We start from the raw sequence: 15871 nt of genomic DNA, 5'->3' as shown, positions 1-15871 counted from the left end.
AAAAAAAAAAATCACATCTTCTGAAGTCCCTTTTCACTCTGTTGTAAATACCTGACTTTCTTTTACTCTTTATCTTCTGAGTTACCCCTTTCTTGCTTTTAGACTGGTGTCTATCTTTCTGTTATGTATTTATTTATTTAGAGAGGTTTCTGCAGGCTTGGGAGTGTGCCCCTTGGCTTCTGATGGTTCTGCATATGTATGCCATTTGCCCTTGAAGTTTTTTTGATTTAGTTTCTCAGCTTTATTGATCTGCTTTTTAAGCTGCATTGAAGACCCTGTAAGAAATTGCCACAATCAAGAACTAATCAGGACATATTTCAGTCTCTGCTGTGAGCACTTGCTGCCTGGCAGAGTCTATGGAGAAAGATTTGAATATTCTGAAAGAACCGTTTGTACTTTGTAGGAAATCCTTCTCCAGTATAGAAACACAAATGAGAAATGAGTATTGTAAATGTGACTAGAGAAAAGCTAAGATTGGAAACTAGTAGCTTGTGAAGAGGAACACACAGGACTAACATTCCTTTTCATTATTAAACTTTCTTTACAAGCACTGCAGATATAATTTAATCAGAAGACACCTAAATAGTCAAATTTTGACCTACGAAAGTGGCCATCCAATACAATAATTTTAGATTATTTTGTAGAGGGTATTATTGTAATTCTTGTATAGGTCTTTATTGCTGCTAAAATGAGTGATGCAAGGGACTTTGAAATATTTGATGAAAAACAGCAAATGTGAAGCAAAACAGTCTGTCCCTTCTCCAAAGATAGTGAACTAATGCCGTAAAGTTATTAAGGATCCACATTTAATTCAAACACTCATGCAATGAGGGTGTAATATTTCTGGGGAAATGGGTGGGGGAATTTTTCTGTTGCAATTGTAATGGTGAGGCAAGTTTTGTGAAGAGATGTAATACCTTCCAAAAGGCTAACTCATATAACTGGAAAAAAAAAGGACAAGGTCTTAGGCACACTTTTCTCTTCAGCTATCTTAAAAATTGTCTCCCTTACAGCTGTATATCTAGAGAAAGATCCCGCTTTACTTCAAAGTTTGACTCCAGCCCTTAAGAAAATTTGTCATTTCCTGGCTGTCAATCTATTAATGTAATCAAAGCCACCTTGGTTACTTTCAGCATGTTCCTGTTCAATTTAGCACTCTTACTGAGACCAATTCTTTAAGTTGCAGTAGAAACCCATTTCACTAGTGTGCAATTTCTATTTGCCTGGAAAATACATAAGGTATACTCATCTTTCTTGAGCAGAGAATAGCAGACTCTTGACTATGGGCAGCGGTGCCCAATTTCATCCAACCACAACTCCTCAGTGCAAGCAAAGGGCAGCCGTGGGACATCTTTTTCTGCACTGAAGAAGACTAATGCAAATGTAAAAGGAGAATTAATGGTATTTCAAGCTGATAATTAGCATGGGTTAGGTTTAGGTTTTTAGATCTGAATTTAAACTGTGGTAGGGAAATTGAGATTTGTAGTATATGCCAGTTGTCAAGGGGATAGTCTTTGTGGTTTAGCTCAATTTCAATGTGCCATGGTACACTAAATTGCTGTCAGAATCCTTTGATTTGGCTGAGGTATTTTTCTGCAGATCTCTGTCTTGGGAAAATGCAAATGATTAGTCAGGAACTGTAGTCTCAGCTTCACATAAAAACTGTGTGTGTAGATATTTACATCTATTTATATATATATCTGTGTATGTGCTTTGCTCTGAGGTGTTAAAAAGGAAGGAGAGAGGACTTGAATCTTCTCCTACTGTGATAAAAAGTAAATGACTTGTTACAGGCTGAAATCTAGGAAGCATATTAGTGTTGTAAGAGGTCCATTCAATATGATACTGATCGGCAGTATTGCACAAGTGAAGAAATTTGTAATTAAATATGTTTATTTTTTGTTCTTACTTGATCTCTAGGATATAACTCCTTGTTCTGTTGGAATCTCCCAGAAAGCCTTGTATTGGATTGAACATGATAGATGAAGGGTTTTTTTAATGACTGTCATTTAAATGTTAGATGTGTGAGATAAGTCAGTGGGTCTGGAGCTATCCTTAATTACTAGACAGCTCTTCTTGAGCTCCTTGCCAGGAAAGCAATTAGAAAATTATCTTGGTCACAGAAATGCAGAGTTATTATTGTCAGCTTTGATATTATTGCCAGATAAAAAATGAGAGTGAGTAGAAAAAGACTTGAAGAAGATTTACACTGTTTTTGTATTTTTTTTGTCTGGCTCATCCTTCTTCCGTGTTTTTTTTTTTTCTCCTTGAAACACTTGTTGGCTAAGTTCTCATTCCTGTTCTCCACTATTGATTACAGTAGCATGTGAAAGAGACAACACAGCTTGGTTTTCTGTGACTGAGCCAAGAATGTGACTGTTGTGAGCTATACCAAAAATTAGGGGGAATAAGAAAAGGAACTGTGGTTCAGCTTTTCCAGGAATAATTTTCTGATTAGAAACTCCTGCATAGTATATTCCCCAGTAAGTTTCATTTAATGAACACTTCCTGAATTGCAAAATGTATTTTGCTCTCACTGACTTTCAGTTTGGCTTGAGGGAGAGCATCCTGCATAGTGGAAGAGAAAGAAGAGGGAAGATCTTTTAGATAAAACATATTTGGTACATTCAAGCGAAAAAAAAAAGGGATCATTTGAATATAAACACTAAAGGTGAATATTAATAAAATGCAAGTTTCCCTAAGGTATGAGCAAGAAGAATGGAAACAGCAACTTGTCATTGTAGATACAAAATCTCCAGTAAGGGTATTTTTTTTCTTAAACAGTAATTAGTTGGTCAACCCTTGGAGACAATTCCATCCATCTGGATCTCAGCTTTGATGTTTGTTTGCATTTCTGGACCTGCTTCCAAAGTCTGTTGCTTTGAAATTTTTCAGTGCCTGTGGAAGAAATTCTGGGATCCCTTGTCTTGTATACTTATGTGCCGAGTTTTTCACTGCTCCTCACCTGTGTCTTTAGAAAGCTCCTGTGTGCCACATAGCAGTGATTTTCTCCATTTGCATGTCTTCAGTTGCTCTTGGCTTCCTAGTGTGAGCTCAGAGATCTGCATGGCCCCTCATTCAACTTTTATGTGACACATTCCTTTTGTTTCTGTTTAAATGTTGTGTGTCTTTCTCCTTCTTTCTTCTCTTCCACTCCTTCTCTCTCTCTCTCTCACCTTTTTTTCTTGTCTGTCCTCACTGTGTGCTGTTTTTCTCCTGGCCACTCATTTCCTGCTGCCTTATAGTATCCATAAAGTGCAGTCTGCTGACCTGAGGAGAGTCTCGGCTCCCCCTGATTCCTTCACTGTGTGAGTATCTGGCTTTTTTCTATTCTAACAGTTCCACAGCCTTTTGTTATTACCCTGTGTCATACAGCTGAGAGATGGGGCAGTAAAATCCAGTGACATATGAGAAGAGGGAGCTCAGATGACAGCATGATTGATGGGCACAGTTCCACAGTAGCCAAGTAAGGTGAGCAGGACATGTCTGGTGATGGTGACCAGGTTCAGCCATGAGCCAGCTCTCCAAACATCTATGGCAACAGGCACATTTGAGGTTTAATGCCATCATTCCTGGAAACAATTAAGATGAGATCTTTTCAATCCAACACAGAAGGCTTCCTCTGAACATAAGGAAAAAATGCTTTTTATCATAAGGTTGACAGAGCACTGGCACAGATTGCCAAGAGAGGTTGTGGAATCTTCATCTTCAGTCATAATCAAACCCTGCCTGGACATGGTCCTGGATAAGCCTGCTCTAGGTGCTCTGGCTTGAGCAGGGGTTTGTACCCAATGACCTCTAGAGGTCTCTTTCAGCTCCAATCATTCTGTGATTCTGTGAAATTTTAGAAAGTTTCAAGCTCTTCATTGTTATTTTGGAAAAAGGAAAGATTTTCAGTTTGGTTTGCCTTTTCTGTGGGTCCAGTTTGCTGTATTCTGCTGACAAGCATGAAGTAATGGAACCAACTTGCCTCACCAATTAATTCAGCATCTAAATCAGCCTCTAGAAAAAAGTTGAGGTAACCCTTATTTCTTACACAGAACATTGAGCTGTGTGTCTAAGAGAATGAGTACTTTTTCCAAGCTCAGAGATATCCCTTGGAAAATGACCTCCAAGTTTTGATGCAGTTCATTTTAATGTCCCATTTGACATCAGCTGTAAGAATAAAGCAGGGAGAGAAAGACTTGCAAGTCCCAAACTAATTTGAAAATTAAAGTTGTTCTCTATCTTAAAACCTGTAAAAATAGATTAAACGTGCTGCTGTACTGGGGCTGCCAATTATTGTGTCTGGCAAATTAAAACAAGAACCCATGAGGTAACATGGAAATATGATTTGGATTATGATGGCTTTGAGATTCAAATATTGCTTTGTGATTTTTTTTTTGAACAACATAGAAGAAGACTGAGTTCCAGTTAGTCCTGAACAGCAGGGCAGATCCTACTGAGACCTGGTGATGGATTATAGCCTGTCTTAGATAAATGTCAGGATTTTTGCAGCAGGAGATGCATGGGAGTTTAGGGCAGCCAATTTATTAGGCTCATGTGGTCTTTTTGTGCAGAGACAGTAGAACTGTAGTGTGATCCATTGCAAATGCTTATACAAGGTGTGTAAGTAAATACAAGTGTTGTATTTTTGAAGGTCTCTTAAAAGGAAGGTGAAAACTTGCGTTTTCCTGCTGGATGTTCAGAGATGAGAAGATGCATAGAGAGAGTACATTTGTCTTGTGTGTTTGATGCTGGAAATTACCATGAAAAATAAGATATTTACTTGTGTAGCCCTTACAACTCTTCTACAAGTGGAATAAACACTGTGGGTAGGTTGTAACTATTTTTTCAATTACAAAATCTGCATAAATGAAAATACAAATATCACTGTATTGGTAAATACTATTCCTTTATGGAGTTTGGGGTAATGATTGCAGCAGAGTATGTGTATAAAACCTGTGTGAATAACGAAAGAGTAATAGAAAATGAATTTTTGCTTTTAGATGTTCAAAGGCCAAACAAAATCAACTTTCTCAGGCTGAATATGGTTACTGTTTATAAGAGGAGAATCTAATAAAGAGCACTAGAGGCAGGGTGTAAGGGAGAAAGTGGTAGAAAGTGAACTATTCTCCAAATGCAGAGTTAAGGATGAAAATGCTTAGAGATATCTTCTTCTCTTTTTCTGAAACATGATTTATAGGGAATTGAGTCTCAGAATTTCTTATCAGTTTTTTCTGTTTAACATGTGGATTTCTGAATGTGAAGCTATCCTGTGTTCCCTGGCAGCCCAGAAAGCCAATCATAAATTGGGCTGCAGCTGAAGCAGTGTGGCCAGGCAGGTCCAGGGAGGTGATTCTGCCCTTCTCTTTTGCTCTTGTGAGATCTCACCTGTAGTGCTGCATCCAGCTTCAGGGTCCCCACCATGGCAAGTATGTTGACCTGTTGGAGTGAGTTCAGCAGAGGGCTCCCAAGGTGATTAGAAGGATTGAGCACCTCTCCTATGAGGAAAGCTGAAAGAATTAGGATTGTTCAACTGCAGAAGAGAAGGCTTTGGGGTAACCTAATTGTGGCCTTCCAGTACCTGAAGGGAGCCTACAAGAAACATGGAGAGGGACCATTTACAAGAGCATATAATGACAAGTGGAATCATTTCAACCTGAAAGAGAGTAGGTTTGGATAAGATATTAGGAAAGAATTCTTTAGGGTAAGGTGCTGGAACAGGTTGCCCGGAGAGGTTGTGGGTGCCCCATCCCTGGAGGTATTCAAGGCCAGGTTGAATGGGACTTTGAACAACCCGGTCTTGTGAAAGATGCCCATGGCAGAGGAGTTGGAACTAAGTGATCTTTAAAGTCCCTTCCAACCCAAAAAATTCTGTAATTCTGTTTAGAGGGATTATTTCTTATGGAGAACCTCCTGCGCTTGGAAGGGTCAAGTGTGAGAGAACCACAGTTAGCATGCAGGAGAGGAAAAACAAGTTCCAGGATTCTACTGGGAACTTCAGAATGTGTCTGTACTTTAAGTGTCTCTGCAGGTGTAGCTCTACAAAGCCAAGTGTGTTTGCTGAAGAAATTGTGAGATAATAAAGTGCCAAAGAACTCACTAGGGTTAGCCAGGTTAACCTGGCTTATCTGGGATAACACTTATGTCCTGGTTTTGGCTGTGATGTGGCTGAGTCTCTCCCTAATTTTCTCCCTGTACAGGACTGCTTTTTTGTTTTAGGACCAGAATAATATTTTGGTTATTGCTAAGTGGTGTTTATCCCAAGTAAACACTGTTTTCATGTCTCACACTCTGCTGCTGAGGAGCTGCACTCAGTGCTGGGAGAGAGCGAGGCCAGATAAGCTGATACAAACTGGCTAAGGGGATGATTTACCCCAGAGAAGGTCATGCCCAGTATGTAAACTGGAGGAGTTACCTGGGAGGGCTCTGCCTGCTGTGTGGGGATATGCTGTGTGGTGAGCAGTTGTATTGTGCGTCCCTTTTTTCTCTCGTGTTTGTAACTCTCTCTACTTCCACTTATCATAATTTTTATTATTATCATATTTATTATTATTCTTATACTGTTTTGTTCTGTCAGGAAATTCTTATCCCATCTGTGAGGTTTAACTTTTCTTTCCAATTCTTCTTCTAACTAAGGGGACTGTCCTTTGGGCCAGCACACCATGACATAGCTGCTCATCTAGCTCAGATTCCCAAATGAAAGAAAAAAATATGTGGTAGAGCTTAAAGTTTCAAGGTTTTTTTGGTTTGTTTTTTTTTTTTTTTTTTTTTTTTTTGTAGGTAAAGGGTTTGGCAAGAGCTTCACCTTGAAATAGTAGGGAACTTTTGTGAAGTGTTGAAATTCCTCCATAGGAGAGACTGAATGAGTCTGCTCTGTTGTGGCAGTTCTTATGTTTCTAGATAGATGTTGTCAGAAACTTATTTTTAATGTATCATTTCCAAGCTCTGTCAATGTGGTCTTGAAAGTAAGGTGAATTCATTTTTCTCTTTTGGCTATAGCTTTCCTCTTTCCAATTGTTCTAAACACCAGAATAATGAATTAATTTTTCATGTTTATTTCTTCTCTAGGAGACAGGTAATTCATTAATCATTCATTGTCAGTGCAAACATCCCCTAAAAGACTGTTTTTTTTTTTTTTTTTAACTCAAGTATTTTTTGTATGGGGGAGAGTAGATTTCCTTTTCTGTTTACTGAATAATGTTAAAATTTGTGTGTAGGATAGTGTGAGCTGTATTCTTGAAGATCTATCAGAAATTTGTCACTGGATTCTGTAGGCTTGTTGGACTGTTTATTCTTATTATTCCTTTCTCTGTGGAGACTTGAAGTGTAAGAAATGGTTCACTGGGTTCATAAATAATTGAAATAGGGATTGGGGTATTTATAATTTACAAGTCTGTCTCCCCAGCTGAATCAAGTTGGTGGCATGGCAGAAGTGTAGCTGTTTGCTGTGCAGAAGTGCCAGGCTTGGGCAGGACCCAAGCTTGCTCTACCTGTGCTCTTCCCTGGGTGACTGGAGGCAGGAGCACGTGTCCTAGGAAAACCAGCTGTGCTCCAAGTGAGCTGTCTGGCATCCTCTCACTTGTTGCTAGATGATTAATAAGGGTTAGAGGAGGAACTCATCAAAAGCCAAATGTGTTTTCTAGATGAAAGATCTTGGAGTAGATTCATATTTAGGTTTGTGTTTAAATGAAATCATTATAAATAATAAACATGAACAAACAGAATGTTTTATTTGACCTCAATCTTTATTTGCATCCTCATGAGGCAAATGACATTTAGAATTTAGTTCTATGGATTGATGTGTTTGTGGAATGAGTTCTTAATTGGATTCTTTAGGAGGTAATGGACTTCATTAATCTGTACTTCCAAGTACTTTTTGTTGGCTATGTAATACACCATTTAAAAAAAATTGTTAAGAGGTAAGTAATTTAAGCAATTTAGGTTGAATTAAAGTGCAGCAATCTCCCCAAATTTATTTATAAATTGCTGCTTTATGTGGAAAGCTTTTTCTTCCTCTCATTGCAGTTAAGCAAGTTGTTTTCCACAGTATTTAGAGACATCTATTTCTATTAATACTGTACTAATGTTTCTGTTCAGTGATATTCATCACCCTGTTATTTGCTTTTACATGGACTTGCATATGTATTTAATCTTTCTGGTTTCTGGATATACTGAGTATGTCTGAAAAAAGACAAATTGATCTATTTGTATCATAATATGGATTATGATGTAGTGTCCAGGAAGACTGCAGTAGTGTTGATAGTGGAAGTATTTTGCTCAGCTCCATTAAATAGAGTTCTGTGAATGAATGAGTTAATTAGTTTAACTGATGAGGACAATATACCCTGGTGTCAATTGCTGCTAGTCTGATAGTGCAAGAAATGAATATACAAATTGTGAGTTTTAGAATCAAATTTATTTTGAATAGGTAATAAAATTTAGTGACACAATGTGTCAGCCAATGACTATCATGAGAGAACAAAGGGTGTTTGCAAAGAACTGATGAACAAAACCATCAAGCTTCAGTTACTGAATAAATGTCTCTTTTGTCTATGTGTCAATACACACACACATTTTTAGGACTGTGTGTGTATGTTTTCTTGTGTTATGAATATGCTGCTTGTGACTGGACCTGGCTAAATGTATAAATCTCTACCCTGTAGAAAGGAACTCCTGGCATTGTTATTTCTGGTAATAGTTCGTTTTCTATAGAAAGCTACTGTTTCCAAGGTTACATTTTTTTACTAAGATAAGTAAACTTTTCAAATGGACAAGAGGCCAAGTTCTGTTTGTCTCCAGTGTATGTTTTAGCACACAACCTGTTTATGTAGTGGTTCTAGCCTGTCTTCAAAAAAATGGAGTGAGCAGAGGGCAGAACAGAATACCAAACTCTGGTACTTGCCAGCTGATTACCCTCCTACACTGGACCTGCTCCCATTTCTCCTCAGAAAATACATCACACTTTAGATGGTGTGCTTGTTGCTCCTGCAGAAGCAAAGTCAGAGCTATACAGTGTGCCTATATATAAAAAATTATACTTTTTGCAAAAGCATGGCAAGTGTCCTCTTAAATATTTTCTAATTAAAAGAGAATTTTAGAGAGTGTGTGTGTGGTTCTTGGAAGAAAAAATATATTCTAGATTTGTTCTTAATTTTAGACATTTTTCTTCCGCCAGCTCCAAGCAAAGAAAAAGACCTTGTTCACTTCTTTTCAGGTGAAAGGACTAATTTGACTCAGAAGGTGATACTGTGCATGCAGTAGGTTGCCATTGGCTTCAAGCTAAGAAATAACATTTGTTTTTCTTCCTTGCATGGCATTAGGTAGTGAGTCAGCATATCTACAGAAGTCAGTGTTATCTTTCTCTCCCCTTGGTGTCCAAACACCATCCTGTGAGGGATGGTGTTTGGACACCAACAGGTAGGTTGGAAGGGAGGCAATTAGCCAAGGTTTGGCAGATGTTGGCATGAGGTTGTCCTGTTTTCCTCTCCTGTTTTCATGAGACCCAGATCATTCATTGTGATAATGAGTTTGGAATGAGGTCCATTGTAATAGAACATAAGTCTACCACTGATTAATTGATGACATTAGTGGAGGAAATTCACATTTGAACCGGTGTTTAGAAATGAGGTAACACAGGTAACATTTGTGAGATGTGCCTTGTCCTTCACTAGCAGTGCAAATACTATAAATCAAATAGTTCAAAACTGAGACGAAGAAAGAATCCAAACTGTATATTTATGGGTACACAGCATTATGACTTTGAAAAGGCAGTGTGTATTAGTCAATATTTCTATAGGCAGAGCCCTGGTACTAACAAGATTAAAACAGAAAATATAGACAGTCTGTAGAAGCACAGAATGAGTAATCTAACTGACCTGGGGCTGAGTTCCTATAAGACAGACATTTGCTACGTGTGTTATAATACACAGATGGTCTCTCTTTCTTTAAAAGTGGAAGATGCATGTGTGGCTAAATTAATTTGCATAGCATCTACCTAAACATAAAAAATCAAATAATAGCTTACATTAAGGTAGAAACTAGTGTGAAATGAAAAAAAAAACTTTTCTGGACAAATTTCTATCCATATTTAGATGGATATTTCATATTAAGTATATGAACTTAATTTCTAGATACTGACTTATTGAGTCTTTCAAAATTATCAATAGTTGAGGTATCTAAATCAAACTGAATTCTGGAAAAATGAGGTTGCCATACTGCTACTTGCTTTTAAAAGTCCACCTCGGTTCTGAGTATTAGACTCAGAACTTTTGAAATCTGGTTCTTAGCCATGTTTTTGTTGACTGTTTCTCAGATCTGAGATGCTGGATCAGGATCCTTCAGTAATGTGATAGGAGTATAAGAATTCAGAAAAAACCTGTGCGATTTCACACAAACAGCAAATGGGATTCTTGATCTTGCTTATTATATAAGGTGTAATGTCTGTGCTGTTGTGCAGTTGAAAGTCATAACTTTAAATGCAGGAATAGGCCTGTGGGGATGTAGCTCACTTTTGAAGAGGCTTGTGCATTTTCTTCTTTCAGAGAAGACTGAAATCCCTTCATATCCTGCTTTCCTTTGCTCTTCCAGGGAACACTTTATCTAAGAAGCTTTCTTGTTTTCTTGCAGTCCTCACTCCATCCCAGATCGCCTGCGGATCAGAGTGAACAGGATTAATTTACAAGAATACGAGGGGCTACATTACGACAAGGAAAAGCTCCGGGAAGCTTGTAAGTCGGAAGAAGCCAGATTGTGCCTGCTTTTGGTACAGAACATTCTGTACAAATCTTACTTTGACCAAAACAGCCCCTACCCCAAAAATAACAACAAAACCCCCCAAACACAGAGTCAAGCACACACTTTTGGATGAGTAGTATCGAGAGTATGCTCATCTATATGTGCATATGTACAAATGTGCTCTCTCAATATAAATAGCTTCTATAGAGATCACGTATAGAGATTCTACTGCTTTCTTATTTAAATATGTTCCTGCCCTGTGATTATATTTGCTATAAAATAAGTTTTTGAACACAAAGTATTTTTTATTCATGTCTTTCTGTTGGTTCTGCTGGGTTTCTAGTATATGAAACTACCGGATTTTATGATTAGCATCAGATTTCAAGCTGAGTGGGAGACCATGATATATTTGATATTGAGAATGTGCACTGACCTGGAACATGGTTCTTGCACAGGTACATTTATCTTGGGGAACAAATCTGGGTTCCCCACATCCTTATTCTTTACAAGCCTTCAGTTTTCCATTTCAGAGAATAATTGCTGTTTTGTTTCCTCATGTAATGGTTTAATTGCTGCGTTTAGGGGTAAGTCAAAAGCAGACAGTGGTTGCTTTGGAAACATTGATGATGACAATCTGAACTTAAAAATGGAATTCCTTTCCTTGGTGACACACAAAGTCATTAATCAATGAGGGACAGGGCTGCTAGTGATAATAATTTAATAGTCTTGTTATGCATCTGGCTCATTATTCATATTAAATTACAAGCATGAGTGTTTGTTGTGCAACAGAGTTTCAGTTCCCTCTGCAATACGGAGTGCTTTGGTAATTACAGGATGACAATCCTTTTAATTGGTTTGCTTATCTTAATGTTGAAAGATATTTAAACTGTTTCCATTTCACTCTTTCAGTCCCACCCCTCCTCAATTTATCATCCCTCCTTACACCAAAAGAATTGAAATAGGTTAAATTTTAACATAGGTCTTGACAGCCTTAACTGAAGTTAGTGGATTTTGGTCATTTTTAAAGCAATCAAAGCCTTTACTGGACTGAGAAGAATTTTAACAGGATCAGGATTATTCCTCACTGGAGCAGAACTTGCTTCAAGTTTAAATTGAGAGTTTGACATTGAGTAGATTTCAGGCCACACTGAACACACAACTCCCCAACACTGTCAGAAACAACTTGGTTCATTTGAGGGTTGCCCATCTGAGGAGAGCTATTCTCATCCATCCTAAGTATGGATGCAAATTTTCTGTGTCTGTAGTTAGCATGTTTTTTGTCCTTAGGAGCCATTACATGTTCTGACACAAAACATATAATTTCTTACACTATTGTCACTGCAGGGGTATATGTGTATTTGTGTTATTTGTCACCTGCCAAAATTCATAATGATAACTTTATAAGAAAATGCCAGCAACTGATCTAACATCCTGGTTTTGCATTTCATATGGATTTGATCACTTAGTAGGAGTCTGCTTAAGAGGTTGTCATTCAAAAAACAGATGTTTGTTCATCAAGAGTTAAAATGATTGCTTTTGGACATTGGTGGGTCATTTGTAATGAAATCCTTTTGAATCTTTGAAGTTAATGCATGTCCATCATGATAATATAACACAGTTGGACTGGACTGTTCTCCCCAGATATTTGTCATTGAGTTGTTTTTCCTACCGGTCCTCTTTTAACTGTCCCAGTAATGCTTGTGCATTACTGTTACTTACTGTAAGAATATGAGAAAGCAAATATCCCCATTATCCTAAAAGAGATCAGAAAAGGTACTTCACCTTAACCTTTGCAGTAGTAATGTCCTGTGAGAGGGCATGTAACTTGCACTATACACTGGTGGTCATAAGCCTACTTCTCTGGTTATATAGCTTTAAATGCCTCTTTTACTGGGGAGTTGTTACTGAAGAGGTGCTGGCTTCCTTCAGCAGGAGTGTAGCTGTTGTGTGTATGGATGTCTCACTAGATGCTTGTGGGAGACCAAGTTTATGTACTTGTTCAGGCTTTGACAGAATACCTACAACTGAATCCAGAATGCTATACTTAATATCCATGCTCCATCCACATGGATTAAAAGCAATTTGACTTCCCTAAATCATTTGAGAACAAAGCAGAATCTCACAGCAATCTGAACAGGAAAAGGAAGCCAATTAATAAGGTGTTATCCCTGAAGGAAAAATAGCAAAGAATCTATTATGGTTTTTGCCTCTTACATGTCTCCATAACATAGTTTTGAAAGCTCTACCTCACTGTAATAATCTGGATTGTTTTAACTCACAGTGAATACATTAATCCCCCTTGCTTGCTTGTAATACTGATTTGAATCTATCACCTATTTCACCTAAGATTGTCTTCCTGACATAGAGGAGCTCATGATGCAAAATGTTCCATGAAGATTAATCTTCACTCTGCTGGAGGTAAACACTTCATTTTGAAAGCCTCCAGAACAATTAAAGAATGTCATTTTGTCCTTTGAAGGGCATGACTGTCCTTAGCTCATTCTCCTTCTGTTGTTTTCTACTTTTCTTGTCAATGCAGCTGGCATTTAACACAGATGCTGTTTCTGAATTGTCCCTTTCTTCCCTCCCCTTGCTCCTTCTTTTCTCCTGTCAGCAGCTCAGTATTGTGTGGGGAATGATTAATGATGCTACAGAGGGCGCTTATTGATCCTTCAGTGAGGAGGGATGAATGCTTTGATGCACCATTTTAAGAAAGGGATATATGTTGGCATTTTAGTTATGTTGTAATATTCTTCACTGCAAATGTAGATGTCTTTTCTAACACCTCCTTATTCGTGTCCTAAGCACTTGTCACCTTAGTCACAAGCTTCACCATCTCTGGCCAATATGAGAATTGTACATTACAATGTCCACAACTAAGATTATCTCACTCAAGAAGTGAGGTGGACTGATGTTTCTAGATGGACAGAATTTATTTCTGCCTCTGCTGCCTGCTTGTCTTGTGTGCACTCTCTCTGGCTTCCTGTTACAGCAGTAAAGTGTGATCCCAAGGAGTACTGTGGGTGAGCAATTGAGTTATTTTTAAGGCAGCAAAATCTTTGTGGCACAGCCTGTTTTCTCCTTTCCAATATAACTAAGAATTTCCTGGCAATGGAGGTATATGTGGAAACTAATTAGGTTTTAAAAAAAAGCAACAAACAAACCTAACATAAGCTAGACAGTGACCTAATGATCTTCAGTGCTTCTTAGCTCCTCCTAGCAACACCATTTCAGATTTGCACCATAAAAATATGTAAGTGAAATAACTCACCATGAGCAGTAACTGAACAGTTGCAGGCTGTTTTAATAGGGTATGTCAACCCTTACTGACCTTAACTTGTTGTGCGTGCCCCAGCCATGGAGAATAATCTTAGCTTCCTCAGTACCACTAAGATTAAGGAGGAATCATACCCAATTGCGTTGATGACAGTATCAGAAATAACTCTCAGCCCTGTGTCAGCTCTGGGTTTCCCACACTTTCTTTTACACAGAGGCAGCTGCTCCTTATGTCTCTAGAATAAAATGGCACACTAGACTCAAAAGAAATTTTAAGAGAAAATTTAGTTCCATGTGTTTAACAATTGGACTGTCTGTAACTTAACAATCCTTTTCTGTGCAGTCTTCTTGCTCTGTGTGTATGCACGATGCTGTAACATTATGGGGGCTTAACCTTGAATTCTTGTCTCTTTGATTATCTGTAGCTAAATGTCTATAATGTGTGTGCCTCTAATATCTGTGGGTTACCTGAGGGTTTTGGGGTCATCCTAGGAGTTCTTACCAGTTACCTGGGCATACACAGAGTGACAAGCTTGTGAGTCTTCGTGGTGTGTACATGTAGAATGATACTGTAGCTTCCTCATACCAGAAATGCACTTACAATCCTTGATCTATCAAAGAAATTCTGACTCTTTAAAACTTAGGGATATCACAAGTGAAGTTAATTTGGAGATTAGCTCATGTGATTTTAAACAGCTAGCAAAGTAAGAAAGGGCCAACCTTAGGACTTGGTATTTATGTCCTGAATATGTAATATAAAAGTCAGCAGGGAGCAGAAGACTTCCTGATGAGCCATGAAGGAAATGTGCTTATATTGGGAAGCAATTTTGAACTGGATGGATTTAGATGAGGCAGGTTGTGCATCTTCAAACCTTCCCTTTCATCCTGTAAAGGATGCACCAATGGGCATTTATTTGTCAGGAGATCTCTTTGGGCACATTGTAGAAGCTCCATAAAAGAAAACATTACTTTCACTCTGCTTAGAAGTCAGTGCCTTGCTCTGACAACTTTGTTTTGTCAATGTGTGTTGTGCACACATTAGCTAATTTAGGCATTTCTTCATGGTGATTTCATAAGATGTGAAACTGAGAGGGATGGAATGGATTGCTTAAAGCCTCCTAGCAAAGTGAAAGCAAGAGGATTAGAAGTCAGCAGTGACTTAAATATTAGAAATTGCTGTTCTCTGAGGTTGGGGGAAGGAGTAAACCCAAGCCATTGCAATTTCATATAATGAGGTTATAGAATCATAGAATTATTTGTGTGGGAAGGGATTTTTAAAAATCATCTAGTTCCAACCCACTGTCATGGGCAGGCACCTCTTCCACTTAGAGCAGGCTGCTCAAAGTCCCTGACCTTGAACTCTCCCAGGAATGGGGACATCTTCCACTTATCAGGGCTACCCATTCCTGTCTCTTGCCACTCTCATTGTAGAGAATTTCTTCCTAATATCTAATCTAAGTAACCTACTTTGTCTTGACACCTTACAAGGCATATTCAGTACAGTCCTCTGCCTTTTGAGCTAGTGGGAAATTGTCATGTGTTAAGTTTGTCATCTTCTTTAAACTAGAAGAGATAGTCATTTATATTTATAAAATATTTATATAAAATTTATAAATTTATAAAAAATTATATTTATAGTTACCTTAGAGAAGTGGAGAGAAGCAAGAACAAGTTTCCAGGGAATCACAGTGTAGTTTGTCTTTCTCGTGTAGGCATTTCTGTGAGGTTCTTCTGTTCATATTCTACTTGCATGTTTCCTTAGTGCCTTTCTGATTTGATTTCCTCTTACTTTTTCAGTCCTGGTTGTCCCCTTTGGATAACTCATCCCACACCCATCCTTCCTGCCTGTCTTAGTCTGTCTCTGCAGACCTCACAG

General features: G+C 38.1%; 1 protein-coding gene across 1 annotated transcript in view; it reads left to right on the top strand.

Moving 5' to 3' along the window:
- The window catches only part of DGKI (diacylglycerol kinase iota), a 124391-nt gene that overhangs the window by 47971 nt on the left and 60549 nt on the right, over nucleotides 1-15871 (top strand). Inside the window, exon 20 of the mRNA XM_059845932.1 lies at nucleotides 10612-10712. Within this exon, the coding sequence (XP_059701915.1) occupies nucleotides 10612-10712 (101 nt within the window). The remainder of the gene's footprint in view (nucleotides 1-10611; nucleotides 10713-15871) is intronic.

The sequence above is a fragment of the Haemorhous mexicanus genome, chromosome 5 (genome assembly GCF_027477595.1).
Source record: "Haemorhous mexicanus isolate bHaeMex1 chromosome 5, bHaeMex1.pri, whole genome shotgun sequence".
NCBI classification, from domain to species: Eukaryota; Metazoa; Chordata; class Aves; order Passeriformes; family Fringillidae; genus Haemorhous; species Haemorhous mexicanus.
The sequence above is the reverse complement of the archived record's forward strand: the minus strand, read 5'-3'. Positions and strand labels throughout refer to the sequence as shown.